The sequence below is a fragment of the Mobula hypostoma genome, chromosome 9 (genome assembly GCF_963921235.1).
Source record: "Mobula hypostoma chromosome 9, sMobHyp1.1, whole genome shotgun sequence".
Lineage (NCBI taxonomy): Eukaryota > Metazoa > Chordata > Chondrichthyes > Myliobatiformes > Myliobatidae > Mobula > Mobula hypostoma.
The window spans coordinates 99,948,526-99,966,749 of NC_086105.1; the positions used below are offsets into that span (position 1 = coordinate 99,948,526).

Consider the following 18,224-nt stretch of genomic DNA (forward strand, 5'->3'; position numbering starts at 1 on the left):
CTCCATTACAATTTACCTCTTCCCTTGCAGGAGGTGGGCGAAGTTAAGCACACAGACCTGAAGACAAGGCGATGGGATCTTGGTCTTGAGAAACCTCCACTTGATTATTCAGAGTTCTTCACTGAGGATATTGGTCAGATCCCAGGGGTCATGATTTGGCACATAGAGAATTTTATTCCTTCTCAGATTGATGAGGCTTTTCACGGCAAGTTCTATGAAGCAGACTGTTATATTATCCTGAAGGTAACCATCACAGGAAAAAATAGAATAAAATGTTTGACTGGCAGAATTCATGTATAATGCTTAAATAGATACCATGGTAAAGTGAACAATCAAGAAATGTATTATTTTATGCCCTATTGTTATTCACGAGCTCTCCAATCAGATGAATACCTTTGGTGCAAGATAGACTTTCTACTATTTAATTTAGTCCACAAAAATAGGCAGTACAGGCTGTCTCTGGACAACAGATGGATACCATTTTCACAGATGTCCAAAACTGTTTTTGGCTGTAGTCAGAAAATATTGAAATATCACTTGATACTGTAACCAAACCTCTACAACCTTATAATAAACAGCATCAAAAGCACATGAAATGGATAAGAAAGAAATAATTATTAAAAGTAGAGGGAAAGGGGAAATTAGTTTTTGTACGAATTAATGTATGTAATTAATGAGTTTTGAATTTGATGAGGTTCATATAGACAAATGTCTGTTGAAAGGGCATTCTTAACCTAGGGATGGCCTGTATCCATATATAAACCTATGTCTCCCAGCTGCATAATGGTATGATATAAGGATATTATCAATCTTCTACCATAATGCAGTGCATTGGGTATTATAATCAGCTAAATTGGAAGGATGGAAATGCCATACTAGTAATCCCATTTATTTATAGATAGATAGACAGTTATAAAATACAGTGAGAGACCAATCTAATATAATTGGAAAAAGATTGTCCTGAATACAAAGTACAGAATCTAATAGTTCTTCCTAGAATAATTTAAACTGATCAGCATCAAGCATATAATTCCACATTTCATAGTCCCAACAATCTGTAAATATGACTGACAGGATTTCTACTTGTATTTGACTATAAAATGAAAGCATTTTCTTTGTAGAAGAAATTTGTATCAGTGAGATGGTAATAAAAATTTTAGTCTTTTGAGTAGATAACCAATGAATAGACATCCCATGACTTGGTTTATTCTGATTATTTGACTGCAACAAAACCTACTTAGAATGGAATAATTAGAGGCCTTGTCATTTCAAACCATTTGAACTAGCCTCTAAATTCATAATTTTTTTTGTGAGAGACTTGTGCTTTGCTGGCAAGGCCAATATAATGCCCATCCTTGAGTTTATGAATTTCTGCAGCCCTTTGTGGTGAAGGTACTCCCACAGTGCTGTTGTATAGGGAGGTCCAGTGATGAAGAAGCAGCAGTGTTGAGCTGATCAGATTCTCATGATGTCATCATTAATAGCGGTTTGACTTCCATTAACAGCTATCTGTAAAGGTTTTACTTCATAAAGATAATCCTTAAATATAACTTTCATGTAGATTCTGCTTTAACTTATTTATGAAGATCAATTCAGTTTGAGATGCACCTGACAAACAGAATTGTTCTTTACTGTGCTACTTTTTAAAATATTTTACTGGACTGGACTTAGATCATTCAAGGCCACAGTGATTTGTATGAGTGATTTTTTTCCACTCCCCCTCCCCCCCCCTCAGTTTTATCCCAGCCTTCTAGCCCTTACCATTACTGAAATTGCTAATCTGTCTTAATGTACAATGCCACAGATACCAGGGTGTTCAGGACCTCCGTGTTGTAAAACAGTGACTGTTAATATGCTATTTTACATTAAGAGTAGTACTGTTGGCTTGATCTTGTTTGTATTTGATATCAGACAACTGACATCTGTAGGGGGAAGGAATTTGTAATTCTTCCTTTCCCCCTGCTCCTGCTTACCCCACAATTCCTAGCTTTTGGTTTAGGCTAAGAATACTAGACTGTTTTACCTTCTTATTGCTGTTTGGCTTAAAGTTAATGTGTACACTCACACACTCTTTTCCATAGAATCCTTTCTGAAAAGCTTTACAGTCATCACCTCATTAATTATAGCATCATCGATGATTATTGTGCTTGTTTAACTTTAGCTATCTTTTGCATCTTACTTTCCTGATTCCCTTTATAATCTGACTTTTAAAATAATCAATCATAGATACTACGGTCTATAGAAGTCAGGTTAAACCACTACATTTCTGAAAAGCCTTTATGTATTAACTTTTCCTGTACCTTCCCCTTCAATCTACCATTGATAATCTTGAAGTAGAATAAAATTTAAGCAAAATAATGATCCTTGAGTTGTTGCAATTTTGGTGAAGTAGATTTATTTTTGATTACTGTAGTTTTTGGAAGCAATCATATTTTCTGTAGTATTTCAAAGGTTTTTAAAAATATTTGTCAATATTTTGCAGACTATACTGGATGAGAACGGTGCTCTCAGCTGGCAAATTTTCTACTGGATTGGACAGGAAGCTTCAATGGATAAAAAAGCATGTGCTGCCATCCATGCAGTCAATCTCCGTAATTTTCTGGGGGCACAGTGCAGGACAATTCGTGAGGAAATGGGCGATGAGAGTGAAGAATTTACTGCGGTCTGTATATGGTTGTGTATCAATGTCAGTACTCTTAGTTATTTGGAATCAGTCTTTGAGAGCAATTTACATTATCAATTGCATCAAGTCATTTTTACTTCATCCCAGTATCATCATGTTCATCAAGGGAGAATGCTGACTCAGGTTGGAAGTAATGGACTGGAGCTATTGGCAGTATTACTCTTCACCAAAATAAACAGCTGTATAATCAAAAATGGCTAAGGAGATCTCCTGATTTTAACAAGATTTCCATGAATGGGTACATAAACTAGAAAATAAGAAATTTCATTCTTTATTTAGTTTAATAGTGATTTGTAGATCGGGATTAGACCCAGGGCTCATTAGACACAGATCTTGATGTGATATGAATCAACTTGTCTGTGTCTCGGGAAACTTCTCATGTGCTGACTCTGGTCTGTGGAATGTCTCAGAATTATAGTCTAAATAAATAATTCCAGGAAAAACAATCCAATCCAACTTGTCAAATGATGCAGTTAACAGAGGTCACAAATGATTCTAAATGGTTCATACCCAACAGCATACATTGGCTATTAAAGATTCACCCCACCCCACGGAAGTTTTCATGTTTTATTGTTTTACAACATTGAATCATAGTGGATTTCATTTGGCTTTTTTGACACTGATCAACAGAAAAGACTTTCATGTCAAAATGAAAACATTTCTACAAATTGGTCTAAATTTATTATAATTATTAAACACAAAATAATTGATTGCATAATTACTCGCCCCCTTAAAGTCAGTATATAGCAGAATACAGTCTTGAGTCTCTATCAGCTTTGCACATCTGGACAATGCAATTCTTCCCTATTCCTATCAGAATCAGGTTTATTATCACCAGCATGTGTTGTGAAATTTGTTAACAGCAGCAGTTCAATGCAATACATAATATAGAAGAAAAATAAATTAAGTAAATCGATTAAAAGTATATTGAATAGATTAAAAATCATGCTAAAAGAGAAATAATATTTTTAAAAAGTGAGGTAGTGTTCACTAGTTCAACATCCATTTTGGAATCAGATGGCAGAGGGGAAGAAGATGTTCCTGAATCACTGAGTGTGTGCCTTCAGGCTTCTGTACCTCCTACCTGATGGTAACAGTGAGAAAAGGGCATACCCTGGGTGCTGGGGGTCCTTAATAATGGACGCTGCCTTTTTGAGACACTGCTCCTTGAATATGTCCTGGGTGCTTTGTAGGCTAGTACCCAAGATGGAGCCAACTAAATTTACGTCCCTCTGCAGCTTCTTTTGATATTTTGCAGTAGCACCCCCCCACCACCAATATCAGACAGTGATGTAGCCTGTCAGAATGCCATCCACAGTACATTTATAGAAGTTTGAGCATTTTTGTTGACATACAAAATCTCTTCAAACCCCCAGTGAAGTATAGTTGCTGTTTTGCCTTTATAGATGCATCCATATGTTGGGACCAGGTTAGGTCCTCAGATCTTGACACCTAGAAACTTGAAACTGCTCACTCTCTCCACTTCTGATCCCTCTGAGGTTTGGTATGTGCTTCCTCGTCTTATCCTTCCTGAAGTCCACAATCAGCTCTTTTGTCTTACTGACTTTGAGTGCAAGGTTATTGCTTCTGTACAAAACTGCTCAAGCTCTGTCAGATTGCATGGGGATTGTGAGTAAACAGCCCTTTAAGTCCAGCCACAAATTCTCAATTGGACTGTGGTCTGGACTGTCCAGGACTTGGCCACTCCAGGACATTAACTTTTTTTTTGTTTTTAAGCCATTCCTGTGTAGCTTTGGCTTTATACTTGGGGTCATTGTCTTGCTGGAAAACAAATCTTCTCCCAGGTTGCAGTTCTCTTGCAGACTGCATCAGATTTTCCTCCAGGATTTCCCTGTAATCATTTCACCCTGTACCTTCACAATCTGTCCAGGGTCTGCTGTAGTGAAGCATCCTCACGGCATGATGCAGCCACCACCATGCTTCACGGTAGGGATAGTGGGTTTTTGATGATGTGCAATGTTTGGCGTGTGCCAAACATAGGGTTTAGTCAGGTGGCCAAAAAGCTCAATTTTGGTTTAATCAGACCATAGAATCTTCACTCAGCTGACTTCAGAGTCTTCCACATGCCTTCTAACAAACTATAAGCAGGATTTCATGTGAGTGTTTTTCAACAGTGGCTTTCTCTTTGCCACTCTCCCATAAAGCTGTTGACTGGTGAAGCACCTGAGCAACAGTTGTTGTATGCGCAGTCTCTCCCATCTCTGCCTGTGAAGCTTACAACTCTTCCAGAGTCTTGTTGGTTTCCCTCACTTGTCCCCTTCTTGTACAGTCACTCAGTTTTTGAGGGTGGCCTGCTCTAGGCAGATTTAGAGCTGTGCCATATTTTTTTCCCCTTTTTCTCGATTGACTTAACTGTACTCCAAGGGATATTCAGTGACTTGAAATTTACTTGTATCCATCTCCTGTCTTGTACTTTTCACGGAGTTGCTTGGAGTGTTCTTTTCCCTTCATGGTGTTGTTTTGCCAGGATACTGACTCACCAGCAGTTGGACCTTCTAGATACAGGTGTATTTTTACTACAATCAATTGAAACACCTTGACTCCCCCACAGATTATCTCTATTTAGCTAATTATGTGACTTCTGAAACCAATTGGCTTGCACCAGTGTTGATTTGGAGTGTCATATTAAAGGGTGGGGTGTGTATAGTTATGCAATCAATTATTGTGTTTTGTATTTGTAATCAATTTATATCACTCTGTAGAGATCTGTTTTCACTTTGACACAAAGGAGTCTCTTTCTGTTGATCAGTGTTAAAAAAGCCAAATTAAATCCACTGTGATTCAATGTTGTAAAACAATAAAACACGAAAACTTCCAAGGGGGGTGGATTCTTTTCATAGGCACTGTATATTTGATCTTTAACCACACTTTGTTAAATTGAAGACCAATCTTATTTAAGAAAAATCTCAGTAATAAAGCACCTTTTATGACTTCAATGTACATATTACATTGGTTTCACCCAAATAGTTAATTTTAAAAGGCTGTGACAATGGATATGTGACAGCATATCATACAAAAACAAAAGTCTGTATTATAGACGGACTATAATAGAGATTCCTCCGTCTCCGCCGCATCTGCTCTCAGGATGAGGCTTTTCATTCTAGGACGAGGGAGATGTCTTCCTTTTTTAAAGAAAGGGGCGTCCCTTCCTCCACTATCAACTCTGCTCTTAAACGCATCTCCCCCATTTCACATACATCTGCTCTCACTCCATCCTCCCACCACCCCACTAGGAATAGGGTTCCCCTGGTCCTCACCTACCACCCCACCAGCCTCCGGGTCCAACATATTATTCTCCGTAACTTCCGCCACCTCCAACGGGATCCCACCACTAAGCACATCTTTCCCTCCCCCCCCCTGCATTCCGCAGGGATCGCTCCCTACACAACTCCCTTGTCCATTCGTCCCCCCCATCTCTCCCCACTGATCTCCCTCCTGGCACTTATCCGTGTAAGCGGAACAAGTGCTACACATGCCCTTACACTTCCTCCCTTACCACCATTCGGGGCCCCAAACAGTCCTTCCAGGTGAGGCATCACTTCACCTGTGAGTTGACTGGGGTGATATACTGCGTCCGGTGCTCCCGATGTGGCCTTTTATATATTGGTGAGACCCGACGCAGACTGGGAAACCGCTTTGCTGAACATCTATGCTCTGTCCGCCAGAGAAAGCAGGATCTCCCAGTGGCCACACATTTTAATTCCACATCCCATTCCCATTCTGACATGTCTATCCACGGCCTTCTCTACTGTAAAGATGAAGTCACACTCAGGTTGGAGGAACAACACCTTATATTCCGTCTGGGTAGCCTCCAACCTGATGGCATGAACATCGACTTCTCTAACTTCCGCTAAGGCCCCACCTCCCCCTCGTACCCCATCTGTTACTCATTTTTATGCACACATTCTTTCTCTCACTCTCCTTTTTCTCCCTCTGTCCCTCTGAATATACCTCTTGCCCATCCTCTGGGTCACCCCCCCCCTTGTCTTTCTTCCCAGACCTCCTGTCCCATGATCCTCTCGTATCCCCTTTTGCCTATCACCTGTCCAGCTCTCGGCTCTATCCCTCCCCCTCCTGTCTTCTCCTATCATTTTGCATCTCCCCCTCCCCCTCCAGCTTTCAAATCCCTTACTCACTCTTCCTTCAGTTAGTCCTGACGAAGGGTCTCGGCCTGAAACGTCGACTGCACCTCTTCCTACAGATGCTGCTTGGCCTGCTGCGTTCACCAGCAACTTTGATGTGTGTTGTCTCTATTATAGACTGAAGACGAATTTGCCCAGCATTCCATAGAAACTTCCCTGTTCTTCAAAGTAATTTTTTTTTCTGCAACCACCCAAGGGTGCACAAAGTATGCTCTAAACAATTTGCAAGATCCAGTGGGGCACTTGAGTTTCTATCCTCCAGATGGGTCTGGAACCTATGTCCAATGAGCCAGGCACGAATGATATTGCTGAATTTAGACTGTCATTAATTTGATTCCTTTCAAATGTTCAGAGCACTAAACTAGTTTATATTAAACGTTTGGTATTATGGATATATTGTATAATTACGCTACAAGCTTGTTGAAAAGAGGGGGCAAGGAAGTAGAAGAATTAAGATTAAGTAGCCTGACATACTTTATTGGATAAATGCTGAAGTCCTCCAGGAAACTGGTGATGGGCATTAGTAAGTCGTATTGAGCCAGGTTGGCTTGACATCTGTCTGAATTTCACCTCGCAGTTGTAGCCACAATTGCATAGCCTGGACTGACCATATGCTGAGCTTCCTTCCATTGCATGGAGTCATGTGACCAGCCCTTGTGGAGGCTGATGGTGCATCTTCCTTTCACAGTTGACATGGAAACCAGGAGATGCTGCTTGCGCAAGGCTTTGTACCAACTCCTAACTTTAAGTTGGTACAAGGGTGACAAATGTCACCAAGGTTTCTACTACAATCATTTGGTGGAGATGTAGATGTAGAGATTTTAAAACTTTTTTACAAAAAAAATTGCCTACAATACCTCTCTTGTTGGTTCATTTTAAAATATGTACTTTACCAATTAAGCTGATTTTGTCTCCGGCTGTCAACTCACTTATGCAACTTAATATAATTACATATGCAAATTGAAACCTTGTAAATCAATAGTCTCGTGATTAGCTGACAAAATAAAGATTTTCTGCTGCCATTAGTTGCAGATCAGTGGAAGTGAAGAAGGTCAACTTTTTCCAATCAGGCTGATTTTTGCATTCTTTCCTGATTATGTTTGTTCTTGCTTAGATCTTAATTTCATATTGCCCATCATTGACTGTAAATGGAAATACTAATAGTAGACCATTATGACTTTGAACCTGCTTTTCAGGGTTTAGTGAAGAATTGTTTTTTTTTTCATAATTTTGGTCCCAGGAGCAGCCCATAATAAAAACGTTATAAGCAATTGCAATTCATAGCAATTAGCTTGTAGTGTAATTAATCAGTTTTAAATTAAAACTCCTGTTGGGATTGATAAGATCACCAAATGTGGCACCTTTTTCCTTGTAAACAGGTGCTGATAATGTACCCAATAATGAACATTGCTTTCAATTGTGTAAAAATCATACCTAATGAATTCAACCTTTTTAACTATGATTTTTAAAATACTTGTAGATATTTGATAACCTCGCCTACATTGAAGGAGGAACAGCAAGTGGCTTCTACACAGTAGAAGAAACACAGTATATCACCAGGTAAAGAACAGGAGAATGGTTTTCTGAAGGAAGATAGGAATGGAAAGAGTGTAAGGGTGGATCACACTTTAACAACAATTTTATTACATGTATATAGTTATACAGCACGAAGACAGGCCACTTGACCCACTATATTTATGTCAACTACTGTGCACCCATCCATTTTACTCCCATTCCTAGCACTTGGCCTGTAGCCTTCAATACCTTGTCAATTCAAGTGCACTTTTAAATATTGTAAGCAACATTGCTCCTTAGCAGTCTTTGGTTATAAAGGATTCCTCTCAGATCCCCTTTGCGTTTCTTCCACCTCAAATCTCTGTCCTCTAGTTTTTAATTCACCTCTAATTAGAGGAAAAGATCCATCCTTGATGTTTTGAATTCACTACAGCACTTCCATTGTCCTGATAATTAGTACTTAGTTTTCACCCAGCTTGCAGAAATCTATATCTATTAACCAAAATTTGGAAATATCACAGTATGTTCAGTACATTTGTTTTAATTTAGTGGTTCTCTTCATTGAACATGGGACAAGAGTTGAAACCAAATGTCTTGAAGAGAAATGTTTAGAAAGTGTGGAAAGATTCATCCAGGATGTCTACTAGTATTAACTCCAACTTCATTTTAAAATTGTACATTGTTTACATTAGGGGGCATAAAAGACTTGCATTTATGGGACGTCTTTCATGGTCTCAGGTCATCTAAGAATCTTTCATAGCTAATAAAATATTTTAAAGTGTAGTCACTGATGTAAGAAAAGTAGCTGTGAATTGATCTTCATATGACCCATTTGGATGTAAATAAATTGTCAGAATGAAATGATGAGATTGCACTAAAAGCTTTTTTAAAGGAATTTTCTGCCATTATTCTCAGTAACTATAATGTCTAAATTAAGTTTTCTAAATTTTAACCCTACTATAATCAACTGAATTTTGTCGAATAATAACTTCCTGATTAACATTGAAAGATCTTTCTCCCAAAAGCCTAACCTAATTTGATATTTTGCTCATTGTAGTAACTTTATTAGCTCAAGACTGAACACTGGATTTGAGTATTACAATTTACTGACTCACTCATCTTTTGGCTTGTGTAAAATACTTGTCTTTCCTCCTCCCTCTCCCCCCCCCACAGGTTATATCGATGCCATGGTAAAAAGAATATAAAATTGGAATCTGTTCCACTTAAAGCCTCAAGTTTGGATCCTCGGTAAGTTATTGAAGCACTTTCAGCAGGAGTTATTTTAACTTTTTTTGTACTTTATTTGATAAAATGGGTAAATTCACTTGTGGTGTTCTTAATTCATCATGTCAGATTACCCCCAACTGCAGGTTTGCTTTGTTTTCAAGTTGAAAACGGTAACCAACTCTTAGGGCTGCAAACCACAAAATCTAGGTTTGCAGATGACGCAGAACTTGGTAATCTTGTGAACTACAAAGAGGAATGTGATAAGTAGCAGCCAGTACAGTCTGGTGGAATGGGCAGACAAGTAGTGGATAAAGTTGAATGTGGGGAAATGTGCATCTATGCATTTGGTAGGAAACATGAGGAAAGACAACAGAATGAGGGATCAAGTTTCAAAATTAATACAAGGAGTAGAACACGCTAACATTTATAAGACGTTGATACAGTCTCAGCTGGAGTATTGTGTTCAGTTCCGATCACCTCATTGTTGGAAGCACAGTAAACTTTCATGCCAAATAGCGAAGGTATTTGAGGGTCCAAAAAAGATTTGAGTAGCTTCCTGAGTTGAGATATTACAGTTACAAGGATAGATTAGAGAGGAGTGGGATGTTTCATATGTAGAAAAGTTAAGTATTCAAGTCAGGCTGTCATATTGCAGCTGTATAAAACTCGAGTTAGACCATATTTGGAGTATTGCGTGCATTTCGAGTTACTGCGTTACAGGAAGGATGTGGTGGCTGGCCAGATGTTGCAGAAGTGGATAATCAGGATGTTGCTTGGATTAAAAAGAAAAGTTGGAGAAACTTCTCTGAAACATTGGAAGTTGAGGGGTGACCTGATAAAGGTATATAAAACTGAAACATGGTAGATATTCAGAATCTTTTTTCTGAGTTGGAAATGTTAAATACTAGAGTGAGGGGGGGGAATTTGAAGGAGATTTACAAGGCAATTAATTTTTTTTGGCAAAGACAACACATCATTCTACGCAACTTCTGCCATCTCCAATGGGATCCTACCACCAAACACATCATTACCTCCCACCCCTTCTCCCTGCTTTCCACAGGGTTTGCTGTCTCCATGATTCCCTTGTCCATTCATCCCTCCTCACTAATCTCCGTCCTGACATTTATCCCTACAGTGACCAAAGTGCTACACCTGCCCATTCATCTCCTCCCTCATTCAGGGTCCCAAACAATCCTTCCAGGTAAGGCAACGCTTCACTTGCAGATCTGCTGGGGTCATCTTGTTATGTTTAGTGCTCCTGATGCGGCCGCCTCTAAATTGGTGAGACCCGTCATAAGTTGGGGGACTGCTTCATTGAGCACCTTTGCTCCATCCACCAAAAGCAGAACTTCCCAGTGGCCAGACATTTTAATTCAAACTCCCAATCCTGTTCTGATATGTCGGTCCATGGACTCCTCTTGTGCCACAATGAGGCCACCCTCGGTGGAGGTGCAACATCGTGTATTCCATCTGGGTATCCTCCAACATGATGGCATAAGTATCAATTTCTCCTTCTGTTTAAAGAGAAAACAAATTCTCTTCTCCTTCTCTCCCCCCCCGCCCCCAACTCTTCCCTCTTCTCACCTGCCTGTCACCTCCTCCTGGGTTCTTTCCCCCTGACCCTTCCCTTTCCCCTATGGCCCACTCTCCTCTCCTGTTAGATTACTTTCTCTCCAGCCCTTTGCTTTACCAACTCACCTGGCTTCACCTATCACCTCTAGCTATCCTTCTTCCCCTCCCTCCACCTTATTCTGCCCACTTCCCCCTTCCTTTCCAGTCCAGAAGGAGGGTCTCTGGCCAGAACATCAACTGTTTGTTCATTTCCATAGATGTTGTCCGACCTGCTGAAGTTCCCCAGTATTTCGCATGTGTTGCTTTGGATGTCCAGCATCTGCTGAATTTCCTGTGTTTTATAATGAGTGCCTGGAATATGCTACCAAGGAAAGAGGTGGAAGCAGGTGGATAGCAATGTTTAAGAAGCACTTAAACAGGAACATGCAAGAAATGGAGGAATATGGATTATGTGCAGTGAATGGAATTAGTTTAAATTGGTATTGTTGTCAGGTTGGACAAAATGGGTCAGAGTCTGTTCCTGTGGGGGGGGGGGCGGGGGATTGGAACTTTGTTGCTTTAGTAGAGTCAGCATGGAATCAATGGCCCAAATGATCACTTCCTATGCTGTTACCATCCTAGCTGTCGTCATTGCTAATGGTTTTCAGGGCTTACGTATGAAGAATAATTAGCCGGAACAGTTAGCCCTGAATTTCTATATTCGGCCAGTAGAGAGCATTCTAATATGCTGCATCACAACATGGTATGGCCACGGCTCTGCAGCGGTCAGGAAGGGTTTACAGCAGGTAGTTAAAACCGCCCGATGCATTACCGGCACCAGTCTGCCTGCCATCAAAGACACACAGTGCCTATTAAAACTACCCCCCCCCCGTAAGTTTTCATGTCGTATTGTTTTAATATGGCACTATATGTCTTTGGATACAACAGTGGATTTAATATGGCTTTTTTTTTGACACTGATCAATAGAAAAAGACTTGTATCAAAGTGAAGACAAATCTCTACAAAGCGATCTAGATTAATTACAAATCTAAAACACAGTCGATTGCATAATTACTCACCCCCTTTAAGTCAGTATTTAGTAGATGCACCTTTGGCAGCAATTACAGCCTTGAATCTGTATAGATAGGTATTTATCAGCTTCGCACATCTGGACACTACAATTTTTCCCCATTCTTCTTTACAAAACTGTTCAATCTCTGTCAGATTGCATGGGGGTCGTGAGTGAACAACCCTTTAAGTCCAGCCATAAATTCTCAATTGGATTCAGGTCTAGACTCTGACTTAGCCATTTTGTTGTTTTTAAGCCATTCCTGTGCAGCTTTGGCTTTATGCTTGGGGTCATTGTCTTGCTGGAAAACAAATTTTCTCCCAAGTCTCAGTTCTCTTGCAGACTGCATCAGGTTTTCCTCCAGTATTTCCCTGTATTTTGCTGCATTAATTTTACCCTCTACCTTCACAAGCCTTCCCCACAGCATGATGCAGCCACCACTATGCTTCACAATAATTATGGTGTGTTTTTGATGATGTGCAGTGTTTGGCTTGCGCTAAACATAGTGTATGGTCTGATGGCCAAAAAGCTCAGTTTTGTTTTTATCAGACCATAGAACCTTCAAGCTGACTTCAGAGTCTCCCACATACCTTCTGGCAAACTCAGGCCAAGATTTCATGTGATTTTTTTTTCCAAACAGTGGCTTTTTCTTAGCCACTCTCTCATCTCAGCAACTGAAGCTTCTAACTCCTCCAGAATTGTTATAGGTCTCTTGGTAGACCCCTTCTTGCATGGTCACTTAGTTTTTGATACAGCCTGCTCTTGGCAGATGTAGAGCTGTACCATATTCTCTCCATTTCTTGATGGTTGACTTAACTGTATTCAGTGACTTGGACATTTTCTTGTATCCACCTCCTGACTCCTTAGAGGGTCAGACACTCTGAGCCAATAGGCTGGTCCTGGACTTATTTCCATCTGGCATAATTTACATATTTAATTATTTGTAGTTTTTTATTACTATATTTATACTCTATTCTTGGTTGGTGCAACTGTAACAAAACCCAATTTCCCTCAGGCTCAATAAAGTATGTCTATCTATCTATCTTCTGCTTTTCAATGACCTTTTCATGGAGTTGCTTGGAGTGTTCTTTTTGTCTTCAATGTCTAGTTTTTGTCAGATACTGACTCACCAGCAGTTGGACCTTCTAGATACAGGTGTATTTTGAATACAGTACAATCAATTGAAACACATTGACTGCACACAGGTTATCTCCATTTAACTAATTATGTGACTTCTGAAACCAGTTGGCTGCACCAATGTTCATTTGGAGTGTCATATTAAAGGGGGGGGGTGAATACTTATGCAATCAATTATTTTGTATTTTATATTTGTTATTAATTTAGATCACTTTGTAGAGATCTGTTTTCATTTTGACAGGAAAGTCTTTTTCTGTTGATCAGTGTCAAAAAAGCCAAATTAAATCCACTGTGAATCAATGTTGTAAAACAATAAAACATGAAAACTTCTGGGGGGGTGAATATTTATTATAGGCACTGTGTCTGGAAAAGGCCAGCAAAATGATGAATGATCCCACCCTTCCTGCTCATGGACTGTTTGCCCCACTCCCATTAGGGGGAAGGCTGCACAGAATCCACGCCAGGACCACCTGACTCAAAAACAGTTGCTTTCCCCAAGCAGTAAGGGTGACCAACACCACCTCCCATCACTCCACACTCCCCCACCACCATTGCTTTATCATTTCCTGTCAGTCTCCTTTTGTACAGGCACTCCTCTACCTAGCATCATTTAATTTACATACAGTCAATCTATGTATATAAGCAATCTTTATGTATTTACTGTGTTTAATTTTGTACTGCATTGGATCTGAGGTAACAATTATATAATTGCCTGGCCTGCTGGGTTCCTCCAGCATTTTGTGTGCGTTGCTTGGATTTCCAGTGTCTGCAGATTTTCTCTTGTTTGTTAGCTATTATTTTATTCTTACTTACATTACGTGTACTAGAAATGACATTAAACAATCTTGAACTTGTGGAAAAAGTAATCCTGTAACAAGCATCAGTAGAGCAGGCTGGGGAGAATGGCTGCTGAGAAATGTATAAACAGTGGTTGCACAAAACTTGTTTTCCCCACCTCTTCCGTTTTGATTGTTGTGGTTAAATGCAGCTGCTCGACCAAAGCAGGCTGAATTCAGAAAAGTAGGGAAGTTGTGAACAGTGCCCTCCATTGAAGAGTGAGTTAATGACCGTCATGCTCTGACCTTTTTTTTTCCCTTTTAGAATCATGGAAAATATGTAGCACAGAACAAGATCATTTGACCCATTGTACATCTGCACTGTCCTAATCCCACAATCAGTGCTCTTCAATGTATATATTCAGTCATTTTTAACTGTTGAGTATTTCTGGCTCTCCCATCCTGTCAGATCCCTACCGGTAGCTGGGTGAAAACCCTGAACCTAACAGTGATATTGTCAGTAAACCATTTTGATGATAAGTAATAAAGAAATGCTATAAAACTTTTAACTCTGTGAGAGTCTGTTATTTTCTTTACTGAATATAGTCACCTTTTAGGATGTTAACTATTTACCTTTTATCCCCCAGCTTTGTGTTCCTCCTTGATCACGGACTTGAAATCTATGTCTGGAGAGGCTCCCAGGCCACTTTGAGTGCAAGCACCAAAGCGAGGTAAATTCATCTGGGGTATTGTCTATGATATTGTTCACCAGAAAAGGACATAGAATACAGAAGGATGCAGCAAGACAATTTCAGGTGTTAAGGAGATCAGCCACAAGGAAGGATTGTAGAAGCTTCAGTTTACTTAAAAGGTTATGGGAAGCCTCCCAGTGCAATGTATTGATGAGGTGAATCCCAGACATCCCATCTCTCCCGGAAGTTCCGGGAGTCTCCCACATATGAATAGTGGCTCCCTGATGTCCGCAAATTATGTACAATATCCTGGAAATCAATTTTTTTGAAAGCGAGAGAGAGAGAGCGCGAGAGAGAGAGCGCGAGAGAGAGAGCGCGAGAGAGAGAGCGCGAGAGAGAGCGCGAGAGAGAGAGCGCGAGAGAGAGAGAGCAAGCGAGAGAGAGAGCGCGAGAGAGAGCAAGCGAGAGAGCGCGAGAGAGAAGGCAAGCGAGAGAGAGCAAGCGAGAGAGCGCGAGAGAGAAGGCAAGCGAGAGCACGAGAGAGAAACCGAGTGAGTGACCACGAGAGAGAGAGAGAGAGAGAGAGAGCGTGCGAGAGTGCGCCATGGCAGAGTGTTCCAAAAAAAAAGAAAACATAAAACCTACGTCACCCCAGACTACACTAAAGTGTACCCCTGCCTCATAGGGGTCAAAAATAATGACAGTGTTGCTCGCTGCACTGTTTGCAACAGTGACTTTTCTATTGCCCATGGTGGGTTAAAGTGTAAAAGACATGTTGAGGTGAGTTTAACAGGTGTCATTCGTTCATTAGCATAGCTAACATTATTTAAACTAGCTGGCTAGCTGCTAAGGAACTACTTCATTGCAGACATCCCACCTCTCCCGGGAGTCTCCCACAAATTGATGGTGCTACCTCCCTGAAATCAGTTTTTGCAGGGTGGGATGTCTGGAATCCACCATATTACTTAAAGATCAATCTGGCAGTGGAGCTAGAGTCAGTAAAATTAAATGTATGTAACTATAAAATATCCAAAGAATTTTTTAAAAAGTACTTATTTGTATTTATCTTCAGCTAAGACAGTGGTATCAAATCATTAAGGGCAGGAGAGATGCAGTAACTTGTTGCCTGGATGGGTTACACTGAACGGGCCATTTTTCCTGAAGTTCTTTTTTCTTTTGTTCATCATATAAGAGGTGGCATCTTCAATCCTGATGAACTGCTTAGATTAGATTAATGAGATGAGATCTGAGTCCTGCTGACGGAAACACTAAGATGGCAGCCAGCTGTTTTTTTTCTGTGAGGCCTATTTCCAGTTTTTTTTTGAGGTTCAGTAGGATGACAATTCTACAAGGACCACTGTTGAATATATTGAACTGTTTAGTCATGGTTAATAATGGAATTTCTTGCCTTTCAGGCTATTTGCTGAAAAGATAAATAAAAATGAGAGAAAAGGAAATGCAGAGATTATACAGTTAACCCAGACTCAGGAAACACCAGAATTCTGGGAGACACTGGGAGGACAGCCTGAGCAGATTACATGTCATGTGGCTGACAACTTCAAGCCAGTAAGGCCTAAGCTTTATAAGGTAAAAATAAGACGGTATTTTTAACCTTAAGCATAAATGGGTGCAAAGCTTTTTTTTAACCTTTCTTGGTTCTGCTCTTTTAGTATAATGCATGTATTATGTGCATACTATCTTTATTCTGAGAATTGAGCCTTTTGGAATGGCGTATTGAAAGGTAGTAACATTTCTCTTTCTCCTCGCCTCAATTCCCCACCTGGTTTACTCTCTCAATAAATGCAGTGCCACTAGGGGTCACATGAGACAGGTCAGGACTTCTTTTCTGTCCTAAATGTGGCACAATTATTTTAGCTGGCTGCAACAACACTGAAGTTGGGATCTGTTGGACTTGCATCTGCATCCTGGTGCTGTAGCATTTCCTCTTCCTTGGGCACAGATGCTCAGTCTAGCGGGAGGCTTTTTGACAACTGTAATAATCAGCTTGTAGAATTGTGAGACACAGGAAGACAATCAACCCATCCTGTTGAGCTATTAAGTATCTCTAAAACAAGTGCTTAGGGGTAATTATTGTTTGCAAACTCCTTTGTGTCACTGTATCGTGCAAATCATGCTCCTACTTGTTTGTTTTTTTTTGTGCCTGTTTGTGTTCATGTTTAAGTTAATTATTAGAATTTATTTTACTAATCAGGCTGCTGCTAATTGTTGTGATGCATAACCAGGATTGGGATAAGACAGCGGCTAATGTCTGCTAATCCTTTCTGTGGGGTCATGTAGAAGCTGGCTATGTGATTTGGCATTAATTTAGTTTACAGCATGGTGCATGTTATATTTTTTCTCCCATGCTGCTTTACCCTTGGTTGCTAAGTTGCTTCTATGCAGTAAGTTCAATGTTGTAACAGAATAGAGTACATGCACTTCCTTCCTGTGCTTGAGTTGTCTGTATTTGCTTTCACCCTAGGTGTCCATTTTTGATCTGTTTGCTCCTGACAATGAATATTGGTAACAAATCTATCATGTCCTAGCCCAGAATCTTGGACTGTCCAGAATGGTTCATTGCTATTAATCTGATAATAATCAGCTAACCCTAACTCTTTTCTTTCCAGGCGTTTGCTCTACTCTTTCATCTCTTTTTGAATACAAGAACCAGCAGCTGGGCTCAGAGTGAAGCTTTCCAGCCTTTTGTAACTTGGTTAGAAACTAGATGATGTAGTTGCTCACTCAGCCCTGAGCAGGTTCAGCAGGTTTTGGCAGCAAATGCAGAAACACTAACTGCTAACATTTCAGGGCCAGGACACTTCTCCACTTCAGACCTGCTGAGTATTTCTAGCATTTTCTGTTTTTATTTCAAATTTCCAGCACCTACTGTTCTAGATTTCCATTAGAAAAATATTATGTTCAGGGCTGTGGCTGTTTTAAAAAAAAAATTGTCCAGAGATCTAGTTTAAAGATGACTTTTTTTGACAGTGACAAAATTGTTTGTAATTTATTTTGTAAAGTCATTCAGATTTAGTTTTAAGAATGTGTCTTTAACATGGGCGTTGGGCGCCTATATTTTTGGTTCACTAGATTGATTCCTGGGATGGCAGGACTTTCATGTGAAGAAAGACTGGATGAACTGGGCTTGTACTCGTTGGAATTTAGAAGATTGAGGGGGGATCTGATTGAAACGTATAAGATCCTAAAGGGATTGGACAGGCTAGATGCAGGAAGATTGTTCCCGATGTTGGGGAAGTCCAGAACGAGGGGTCACAGTTTGAGGATAGAGGGGAAGCCTTTTAGGACCGAGATTAGGAAAAACTTCTTCACACAGAGAGTGGTGAATCTGTGGAATTCTCTGCCACAGCAAACTGTTGAGGCCAGTTCATTGGCTATGTTTAAGAGGGAGTT

General features: G+C 40.1%; 1 protein-coding gene across 1 annotated transcript in view; it reads left to right on the forward strand.

Annotated features, from left to right (window-relative positions):
• flii (FLII actin remodeling protein) overlaps positions 1–18,224 on the forward strand; it is a 64,790-nt gene that overhangs the window by 19,173 nt on the left and 27,393 nt on the right. Inside the window, exons 13-18 of the mRNA XM_063058774.1 lie at positions 31–243; positions 2,483–2,662; positions 8,327–8,406; positions 9,535–9,609; positions 14,769–14,852; positions 16,229–16,400. Of these exons, the coding sequence (XP_062914844.1) occupies positions 31–243; positions 2,483–2,662; positions 8,327–8,406; positions 9,535–9,609; positions 14,769–14,852; positions 16,229–16,400 (804 nt within the window). The remainder of the gene's footprint in view (positions 1–30; positions 244–2,482; positions 2,663–8,326; positions 8,407–9,534; positions 9,610–14,768; positions 14,853–16,228; positions 16,401–18,224) is intronic.